The sequence below is a fragment of the Conger conger genome, chromosome 2 (genome assembly GCF_963514075.1).
Source record: "Conger conger chromosome 2, fConCon1.1, whole genome shotgun sequence".
Classification (NCBI taxonomy): Eukaryota; Metazoa; Chordata; class Actinopteri; order Anguilliformes; family Congridae; genus Conger; species Conger conger.
This window is the reverse complement of record NC_083761.1, coordinates 70,687,113-70,698,319: the sequence shown is the minus strand read 5'-3', so window position 1 is coordinate 70,698,319 and position 11,207 is coordinate 70,687,113. Positions and strand designations below refer to the sequence as shown.

The following is an 11,207-nucleotide window of genomic DNA, read 5'->3' as shown; positions in this document are numbered from 1 at the left end:
TTCCAGGTCCTCCTCATTGGGCCCCAGTACGCAGTCTGCGGAGAGGAAGAGAGGAGGATGACTAAGACTCACATTGAGAATTCATTGGGGAAACAAATGCGGTCTTCTGAAAGTCAATTTGCTCGTATTATTGCTGTTTATTTAAAGGTTAGCTAGTATGCTAGTCTGTTCTACAGCTGGCTACACAATTGCAGGTTGCTAAAATGGATTTCTCACATTCTCCCTTTTTCAAGAAACCTGCACATAAGTGAAGACAATTTGAAACGTACCTGCAATATCGTGTGCGAGGTCCTTGATGAGATGACCTACAATGGCATAAGCAATGGCAGCCACTACCAAACCGGCCATCAGAAGGTAGAGAACAGCTTTAGGTAATTGGATGATGTCCTTTGGTGGTGGCTTGTAGTCCTTGTAGAGTGGGTCTCCGCTGGAAATAGAGTACTGATAACCATGGCCCAGTTCGTTACTCAGGTTAAAACTCGAGCTATTCGTGAAATCCATCGTCACTTTTGAGTCGTGCAAACTTAAATTGGCATTCTTCGTCCGTAGATTTTGAAGCCAAATTCTACGTCTGATTCTTCATTCCCCATCTCTGAACATTCCTCGGTGTTCTGATAATTCCCTCATGGCATTCCGCAAGTCTCTCTTTAGACCTTGCTACACGGCAGAGGGAAAAGTTAAAAGTGGAATAATCGAATACCTACTTAGTGAGCAAAAAGTAATGTGCGGATAATTTGTGAAAACTGATTTCAATCAGCGTGTATGCCGAAACTAAGTTATCTATGCCACAATGACGTATATTTATTTGCCACTCGAGCAAAAAATGGCACAAACTAACAAACTAAATCAACTTTAGGCTACAACTTGTTCAACGTAACACATTTTGTTCAAGCAGTCACTCAAGTGTGGTTAGGCTAGATTACAGCATACTTTAACGCCGTTTGTAATTATCGCATTATAGCAAAATCCAACAGATGTAAACTATTTTTTCAAAACATAAAATAAAATAAAATAAAAGTCTTACCTTTGTTTTACAGGAGCCAAATTCCATTCATATTCCTAGTCCTATAGTTCATATTAGGTTTCTTGTGCATAAATCCCTTTCGGAAGTGTAGTTCTTGAAGAGTAAGAAGCCTAATATTTATTTGTCATATTAACATAAAATCACAACCTTCAGGTTTCAATGCAGAAATATCTGGTCTTGTTTATTTACCGCTGTACACTACTGCATTTCTATATTGCTTTCGCTCTCCAAGGTGCTTAATACAGTGGCACGTATTAAAGCACGTTTCCCCAGGGAAAGCTAAGACCGATTGCCGCGTATTGCAGTTTCACCAATTGGACATCTCGTGTTGGCCCGCCTCTTCCGCCCATACCATGGCATGCCTTGATTTTTTTCTTCCCTTTCTTGGATGGCAATCCAACGATATGCTTACAAGATCATTGTTGTTACTTTTGACAAAATTACTATCATTAACAGTTTATAGCCTATTATTATACCCAGTGCAGCCGTCTGACCAGTACCTGAGAATTATAAGGTAAAAAATGTGTTATTGTCATAAATATATTGTTTATAGGACAATAAATATTTATGTGAAGAAAATTTAAAGTTTGAATCTGCTTTGGAGCACATGCTTTGAAGCTCAATATCTGAATATCTGAAAACCAAACGCACATAGAACCTTATAATTCCAAGGTCACATCCCGGGTTCTTCATACTCACCCCTGTTTTTGTAAAAAAAAAAAAAGAAAAAAAAAAGATTTAGCTATCTGAATGTAATTGCTATGTTACGTACACACGACCATTGGTTTTCTGTGGGTCAATCAGCCTTACGCCCCTGTACTTGTATTCATACCATCTGCCACATTATGGGTTGGCAGAATATAGCCAATGCCCATGTAGCAGTGAGGACGCCTTTTCAGTGTTTCCCTTCTGCACTTATCAGCCTGTGTTTGCTGTTAATACTATTAACATATAATCTATACCTTGTTTTATTTATTTTGCCATAGTAATTATAGTACACTGCATTGCATTTGAGACGCCACAAGGCTTTGCATTCAGAAGAAAGAAAATGAAAAGGGCCTAAGCTCTGCTTCAATGTATCATTACATAATGCAGGAAGCTTTAGCATGTATGGGATTTGGTACTTTCATAATGTCCCACTTCTACAGCAGGTGCTGACATGAAAACATCCAGGAGTGGGTAGTAGCTTAATGCCCTCCTTAACTGAGGCCTCATTGCATAGATTGTAAGCCACAATTTCATTGAATACAATCACAACAGTCCGAATGCAAGATTATCTCATCAGTAGCAAGCAGCATAGGAGTAGCAGCAGCATAGCAAGGACCTGCTATATTATACACAGTTACGCACCAACCTTGTTTTTCCATATTCCTTTTTTGTAAACATTTTTGCGTTTGGCCTGGAATTTACTTTCAAGTGTTGCAAATGGTTTTTTGTAGACGCACGTAGTTTGTTGAGCAAGACTTTTATGAATTTGGCAAGCTGTTTCTGAGGGAAGGAACTTTAAAGTTGAACTACAACTTGAGATAAATTTAAGGAAAAATGAAGTGATGTCTTAAATGCATTTTATATAAGGGAATTTGCTGTGGGTGAGCGATTGCGAGATGGAGGGGACTCTAGCTGAATTCTGAGTCAAAGTTAAAACAATTCACTCTGCCAGACACTCAGCAATCACACAAATGACTTGCTGAAAATTGGATTTCAAATGCTACACAGACTTGTGACCAGGTTAAGTCACATAAAAATGTTACAAATAATAATAAAATGAACATTTAATACTTTGCCCTCTCAGGCATACATTTTTGCTTATTTAGTTATGAATAAAATATGTCTTGCTTAGATTTGTTGTTCACATTTAACAGAGATCTCAAGTGTAATAGTGTAATAACTTTCCATCATTCATGCCTGTACATTCTTATAGATAGATATTCTGAAGTAGGAAAGAGACATGTCCTTCTACATTTGTTCTTTTCTCCGGGAGCAGTATGGAACATTCCTCTATCCATTGTGGGTTTGCATTTATTTCCCAAAATGTTAAAAGTCTATTTTGTAAATGAACTCTCTGCATTACACTAAGAAAACACATTGTATTTGGAAACACGGGGGAAGTGAATGCAGGTAGACAGGTGTGTCAGGTACACTGCTGCATCACTGACCTTGGAGGATGTGATATGCCATTACATCAAAAAGAGACAGAAGCAGAAGCTATCAACATTAAATCTGGGATTTGTATAGTTAGATAACCTGAAATACTGTACGTTATGAAACAATAAGGGATTTAAAATAATCTTCTGTTATTGTAAACATAAAAAAATATAAATGTGCATATATCAAACTGACCACTGACAATCACATAACAGACAGACTGGAAATTATGCTGAATGCTGGTAAAAACATTGTTGTGCACTGGTTGTGCACTGTAAAAATGTTTTGTGAAAACTGAAATAGCGAGAGTACATACAAGCTTCCACATTTAACATTTTACTACAGTATAAAGCACTACAGTACTATTTTTCTATAGGTAAATATTTCTGGGCAAAGTGACCAGACACTTTTTGTTCTTCAGGCAGTTACATACACTCAGTGTGCAATATATGAGGTAGACCTGTACACAAGCTTGTTAATGCAAATATCTAATCAGCCAATCATGTGGCAGCAACTAAATGCATAAAAGCATGCAGAATCAAGAGATTCAGCTGTTTTTCAGACCAAATGTCAGAGTGGGGAGGAAAAGTGACTTGGAATGGTTGTTAGTTTGAGTATGTCAGAAACTGCTAATCTCCTGTGACTTTCATGCACAACAGTCTCTGGAGTTTGCGGAGAATTGTGTGAAGAAATGGGAAAGGTAAGAGGAGAAGGGCCGGACTGGTCAAAGCTGACAGGAAGGTGACAGTAATGCAAATAACCACACATTACAACAGTGGTATGCAGAAGAGCACCTCTGAACACACAACGCGTCGAACCTCTAAGTGGATAGGCTACAGCAACAGAAGACCAATAAGTAAATAAAAAAAGTTTAATAAATACCTAATAAAGTGCTCACTGAATGTATGTCCCAATGTATGTCATGGTAATTTGTCTTCTGTTATTTTGAGAATTAATAAGATAGGCATAAAAGGACAGCCATCGGTAAAAAAGATCAATCAGTATTGAGCAATGGGCGAGGAGATTCTGAACATCTTTGAAGACAATATTATGGAGATTGTATTTAACTGAAGCTGTGGAAATTGAGCTTAGTGATTATAAATGGACCTTCAGTGCCTTGCTGGTGATATCACACTTTTGTATTTCTGAGACCAGCAGTAATGTACTCCACTGCTGGATGTTGATCTGGATGAAAGTCCCTGCTAAGTTATTGTAGTGTAAATGTAACCAGCAGTACACGTAGAGACATTGATGGAAATGGTAGCAAGTGTTTAAATTAGGTAAGGTGAGAGTAATATAAAAAAATGAAAATAAAATTATGTGAGAAAATTGCAGCAACCCATTCAACCTCATAGGGATGGGTGGGCCAGGGTGGGCTACAGTCACCTAAATAGTGTTCTGTCCCCCCCAATTTATCTTGGCTCAACCACCACACCCAATGTGAATGCCCACCTACTGCGTCCACCTGGTCCACCTAGCTCTATGCTGGTTTCACTATATGAATGTGTCTGGCTGTGCTGCTGTAACAAGTAGTTTGAAAGCAAAGTTGCCACTGCTTTCTGGAGCAGTAAAAAATAATTACATTGAGTTGTACAGCCTCTCTTCATGTACAGTGTCATTTTTATCATTCTTGTGGCCATGAATCTGCAGCAGAGGGAGGAGTACTAGCAGGACAAGGAGCAGGAATTAAGTGGATTTATGATGGGAGCAGTCATGTGATATCAGAAAAGCACCATGCTAGCGGAGCTCTCGGCAGTACTGGAGGGAAGCAGCCATCTTTTCTCTGAGCTGCAGGGTAGCAGCCTCTCACTGCTGTCAACAAGGACCTTTATAAACTTTCTGAGCAATTAGCACACTCTCCCCCTGCTGAGTCACAAAGATCTCTCCCTAGAGATCCCGTGATTATTACTACATAGCCTGCTCCTACTCTGTGTTAAAACAAAGCTAATTAATTTCATTTGCATACAACAAATGATCTCACAATCAGCATTTATCACCGCAGGTAGAACAGAAAACCAGGTTATATATTGTTCTTGATTTGGTATCCTTTGTCCTTGTCTATCTTTGTACATTAGACTCAAAAGGCTGACATTGTTTTCAGAACCTTTTTAATGTAACAGTTCCTTTATGTTTCATCCTTTTTCCAATTCTACATAGTTAAAGTTGATTTTGCAGTCCCCTATCAAACCTGAAAAATGATAAAATACTGACTAGTGTAAAATTAGGTGAGCAACAGACAATTCCCCGAAACCAAAAAGAAGCACAGTTGTTTGATTGTGGAAAATAAATTACAGAAAACGTTTACTGAAAGTAAACAGCATTATTGCTTGAGTTAAGTGGGAGGTAGATTAGTTAGATCATGAGGTCCATACATCATAACAGAAACAGTAAAGTGAAAAAAAGACTTATTTGTGAAAATGTTTAACAGTAACCAGTCCACCCAGGATACAATAAATGCTTAGATTGTCATCACTCTCTTATAGTTACTTATTATAATAATTAGAACATCAGACTCATTTCCTTGTTTGTACAATGTTAACCAAAAACCATTGTAACATTTCTCTGTGATACCATTTTCACTATTAGAGATAATTTTCCAACACGGCTTTTATATATTTTCTATGCAAGTTCTAAAATATCTGTTTAAATTAAATGTACCGTCATTATTCCAATAGTTAATTTTCACAGTGAAACATTACCCCAGCAGAAATCCTAGTGTAACGATATGCAACAGTATTGCCTTTGTGAAAGTGTCTTCTGCAATAACCCACACTTTAACTTTAACCTTTTCTGACACAAGCTGCACAAGCTGTCCACCACTCCTGCTATTCTGAAGATGAAATGAAAAAGGCACTGTGTCATGGAAATCCAACACTGTGCTTTCACTACATCAGCGTCTCTTTCTCAAAAATCAGATCGAGATTTAGTTCCAGGTTTTTAGTGGTCACTCAGTTGGATCTATTTCTCCACTGTGAAGGACTGCAGTCCGGTGATGGCTCTCCCTAAAATCAGGGCATGGATGTCGTGGGTGCCTGCAAGAACAGACAGGGGAAGATCTTTGGAACATCCTTCACAACTATACTATTTACAATATAGGACCTATGTACTGTAATACAACAATGAGTTCAAATCATATTTTATACAATAAAGTATAAATCTACTCTACACACATCCAGAACTAGGACCTAGAACCTATGGACCATTACTACCCTCTATTGGTGATGTATTGTATTGCAGAAATGTGACAAAGATACCCCAGTATGTTCCAAGCTCTTATCAGAAGCCGTTGGACATGGCCTCCACCTGGCCTACCCCTTTCCCTCACCCTTCCAGCACTTTCCATCCCCGCCTTTCCCTTCCTCCCGGCCTCTCCCCCTTCCCCTCACCCTCGTAGGTGTTGACGGCCTCCAGGTTCATGACGTGGCGGATGATGTGGTACTCGTCTGCGATGCCGTTCCCACCCAGCATATCCCTGGCCTGCCGGACGATGTCCAAGGCCTTGCCGCAGTTGTTCCTCTTCAGCATGGAGATCATCTCCGGGGCCGCCCTGGGGAAAGGACAGACAGAACCAGGGCTCAGCCTCTCCCTCTAAAGCCCAGAAATACAGCAGGCTTCCTTGGTATTATCTGCCTTTTCACTTTTTTGACATTTTATGTTAACACCTTTTCCTTCTATTGTCTTAAGGCAGTAACAATACAAGTTCTAAAATGTCTTCCATTCACCAACAGTAAAGGAAGCTCACTTCTTCTCATCGATGAGTCTGCCAAGCTGCAGACAGGACTGCAGTCCGATGGTGATCTCGGTCAGCATGTCCGCCATCTTCTTCTGCATAAGCTGGTTCCTGGCCAGGGGAACACCAAACTGTATCCTAGCACATAGGGATGGAGGAAGACAACTTCAGATGAAACACGGAACTACACAGAAAATACCCTCCTGTCTCCCCAAATCCATGTAGGCAGTCAAAATGATTTGTGCAACATTTTACCACATCCTGCCGCAGAACTGCTACTCGTCCTCCAGATCATTATCCCTCCCATTCGCAGACTAGACTTTGTCCTGTTTTTCTAGCTGCCGTACCTGTCCAGAGTGTACTGGCGCGCAGCGTGGAAACAGAACTCAGCGGCCCCCAGGGCGCCCCAGGCGATGCCGTAACGAGCGTTGTTCAGACAGCCGAAGGGACCCTGTTCGAGAGAGGGAAAATGGAGGACAGTCAGAAAACAAGTTGGCAGTTGACTGTGCAGCCATGCTTATTACCGCCGTAGCACGCAGGAGATCACTCACTGCCAGGCCAGAGACTTTGGGCAGCAGGTTCTCCTCTGGCACCTCCACCTCGTCCATCACGATCATGCCCGTGGCCGACGCCCGCAGGGAGAACTTGCCCTCGATCTTGGGCGTGGTCAGGCCCGGCATGCCGCGCTCCAGGATGAAGCCTCGCACCCGGCCGTCCTCGCACTTGGCCCAAACCACGCAGACGTCTGCAACCGGAGAGTTGGTGATCCTGGCGAGGGGCGACACAGGAAGTTTCATAACAAGGACGCCGCAGTCAAGGACAACACAACAGAGTAGTTTACGTGCGAGCGCAACGGCTAAATATAGGGTGGGATTATATTGAACGTGATGGTTGAGCAACAGGGATTTCATAAACAACAGAGTAGCGTGCCAGTGCATTCACAGACAGCTGGATCTGACTGTAAGAACTGCAGAACAATAGTAATCTCAAAGTAATGTTCCCTAATGTCGACAGTCATGTTGCAGTGACGACCCTGGCCCTGAGGGACTAATTGTGTGTTGTGGGTCTCATTCAGTGGGGCTCTAACCTCGGCTCAGAGTGAAACAAACAGAAGCTGTCGCTTGGCTCCAGACTCACCAGGTCTTGGCCCCGGAGACGGTGAAGGTGCGGCTGGAGGGGTTGTACTTGGCCCGGGTTTCCATGCTGCCGGGGTCACTGCCGTGGTTCGGTTCCGTCAGCCCAAAGCAGCCCAGAATCTCTCCGCGTGCTGCAGCACAGGACGGGCGCAGGCGTTACACAAAACCACAGCCAGAAAAGTGCATCAATGCACAACACCACGCCGAAACGTATTTTCCTCACCTAGCCTTGGCAGATACTTCTCTTTCTGCTCCTCTGTTCCGTAGGCGTTAATGGGGTGCATGACCAGCGAAGACTGTACGCTCATGACCGAGCGGTACCCACTGTCCACCCTTTCAACTTCCCTGGCGATCAGCCCGTAGGCCACGTAGCTGGTCCCTGCACAGCCATACCCTGGGAGACACAGCATGCAGAGGAACACACACAATTCATGTGATGTCGACCACACACAGTTTGTGTGAGAGGTGGCTCCATTTGAGTCCAAACACTGATCATACTAACTGGTTCATATGCATATCCCTGAGGTTTTAGCTTCCAGTAAAGAGAAGATACATTTATTATTATTATTATTATTATTATTTTTATAAAATAGGGGTGGCCAATGGCTACTTTAGTGGCATTGCTTATGTGAGTTATTTACCTGTGATGGTTGGGCCCAGAACTCCCAGTTCACCCATCTCCGAAATAATATCACGGTGGAAGACTGAGAATAAACGAACACAGACACACACTCCAGTTTACTTATTTCTATCTTGAAACCAGAGATGTAATAATCTGCATTGGCTCTTCTTTACTTTACTAACTAATGTACTAATAAGCACTAACCCTCTTTTCTGTTGGCCATTAGGATGCGGGGCATGAGTTTCTCCTGGCAGTAAGTGCGGAATGAGTCCCGAATCATTATCTCTTCTTCCGTCAGCAGCCCGTCCAGATCCAGTGCATCCCGCCAGTTGAACTGCACCTTGGCTGGGGTCGAAAAGAAGCGAGTCACAAAATCAGTCACAACTAACAGTAACCTTATTTATAATGTCAACATTGACTAATTAACAACAACAAGAAAAGACTCACGTGTTTTAGCTGCTTTTTTGTCCGCTATCTCTGTTAAGGAAAAATAAATAATTGCTATTTATTTTTTTGAACAACTGGAGTCACACATATCTGGAAAACATTTCAAATAACATAAATATGCGTGGCATTAGTTAACTGTGTAAAACCAAGTCAATACTTAATTACAAGGGTAATGCCAGCATATATGCCTGTCTTTTTTAACATTAGTCTTGTGGGAGTGTACACACATCTCTACAGTTACTGTAAGTAGTATTAAAATGAATTCATTTTGGGACAGAAAGTAATTTACCCGGTTGAATTTGAGCTGCAGTTCCCTGTGCTCTTGATATTGAAATTGGAGCACATCTGTGGTAATTGGTGAGCAAACGAAAAACTGAATTTCTTAAAGCCATATCTGGAATCTGGAATTAAAAAAGAGATAATATTGATGCAGTTTAAAGTTCACAAAAAGGAAATAGTTCTAAAGAGTTAAAGTTCACCTTTTTGAAATGCTAAATTCCTTGTGTATGGCAATTTGATTATGTTTTTTTCTGAAACATTAGAGCAAAGTAAACCATTAAAATCGATTTAAAAAAAAAGATTTTTATAATTCATACAATTTAATTGCATTTGTGTTCTATATTTTTCGTAAATTGCATCGTTGACGTTTACCTGATCAGCAAACTATCGCAGTCGAACAATAATGTGGTACAACTGGTGCATGTTTCATAATATGGTTATTCTGTGTTACATAACTTCGCAAACTATAACTCAGACAGACAGCCAGGGAGAAAGTTATCATAGGCTCCAATAATGAACGCTTCCCTGCTTTACGAGCTATAAAGTCGTGCACGACTTTATAAAAATATAACAAGAAAAAAAAAAGTTTACCTTTAGAAAGCGAAGCTGATCCGCGTTCAAATACAGTACACCCAAGTCTCACCCCACCACAGCACGCTGTTATGGAAGATCAAATCCGACGTCACTGTGTGACGTCAGATGCCTCTCCATAAATTGGTATGGCAATGCCGCCATGTCTACTGTGGCCAAGCCATGGATAATACTTCGTTTGTTGGGCTCCCCTGGAAAGTAAAAATGTTATTTAACAAAAAGCGTCATGTAAATTGATCCACAATTCATTATAGCGAATTATTTAATAACAATTAAATAGAATGTAGGCTACAATAAATACTTACACAATACAATGCAAAACTAATAATCTTTTTCAAAATCGTGCAGCGGTTAATCTGCTTTTTGTTACGACTTGGGAAAAAAAGAACAAGTTTACATTGCAACTGTACCTCATTAAACATGGCGTCTGAGTGACGAGTCCGACGGTGGTGTCAGATAAACTGTCTGCCTGATTGGCTTGTTGTAGAGGCGTGTTTCCTATAGACTGTCCATTGGAAGGAACGCTGAAACATACTGTTCATGTTGGCTATTTTCAGATGGGCATGGGTCACAAACGTGTGGGTAACATAGTTACACAAGTGTCCTATCACTTCAAAGAAGAATTTAACAAAAACAAACATGCACAGGTGATACCATCACCATTCACATCACTATCAAACATTCTAGTTTGACTTTTTCATCAAGTCTTAAATTTTTTCTTATAGAAGCACATTAGAAGGAATATAGTTGTAAAATTTATGTTTTTTTTTCTTCCAATTTTCCATGTATTAAGTGCCTAAAAAGGTACAAATTCTTGTTGTTGGGGTGGTACCCTATAGGTGCAAAGGATTGTTCCCCTAGCCCATAATTTTTGCTTTGAAAATATACTCATTTGTACCCAAAGAGAAAATTGCTGTACTTTCAGTGTAAATTTGGGAAATTTGATCCTTGAAGACCAAAAATGTACCCCCACTGGCCCTTTATTTCTGAGTGTATGGATGTAAAATGTCACATTTCTATTATAAATTATTTATCTTGCAAAATATAGCCATTGGCTGAACTGGAAAAGTAAAAAAGTAGGAAATGTACAACAGTGTGGTGAACACTATGCTTTGGAACCTTAATAACCGAAAGTAATTAGGGCCTAGTTTGACCAATCTGAAGGATGACACCTGTTAAAGCAGAGTGCCTCCACCGTGTTTATATTTGATCCTGGGGGAATGATGCTCACTC

The 11,207-nt window shown here is 40.7% G+C and overlaps 1 protein-coding gene and 1 long non-coding RNA gene across 2 annotated transcripts in view; one reads left to right on the top strand and one right to left on the bottom strand.

The window, feature by feature from the left end:
* LOC133121866 (uncharacterized) overlaps positions 1-7,685 on the top strand; it is a 12,436-nt gene extending 4,751 nt beyond the window's left edge. The window contains exons 2-3 of the long non-coding RNA XR_009708052.1: positions 6,564-6,788; positions 6,898-7,685. This is a non-coding gene — a long non-coding RNA (uncharacterized LOC133121866). The remainder of the gene's footprint in view (positions 1-6,563; positions 6,789-6,897) is intronic.
* gcdha (glutaryl-CoA dehydrogenase a) lies at positions 5,261-10,084 on the bottom strand. Its single transcript, XM_061231380.1, has 12 exons — positions 9,975-10,084; positions 9,394-9,505; positions 9,105-9,134; positions 8,862-9,002; positions 8,677-8,739; positions 8,259-8,429; positions 8,037-8,166; positions 7,451-7,667; positions 7,247-7,350; positions 6,912-7,037; positions 6,556-6,716; positions 5,261-6,201 (listed from the first exon to the last, which is right to left on the bottom strand). The coding sequence occupies exons 2-12, from the start codon at positions 9,494-9,496 to the stop codon at positions 6,128-6,130; spliced, it is 1,320 nt and encodes a 439-aa protein (XP_061087364.1). The 5' UTR covers positions 9,497-9,505; positions 9,975-10,084; the 3' UTR covers positions 5,261-6,127.
* Between the last annotated feature and the right edge of the window lie 1,123 nt (positions 10,085-11,207).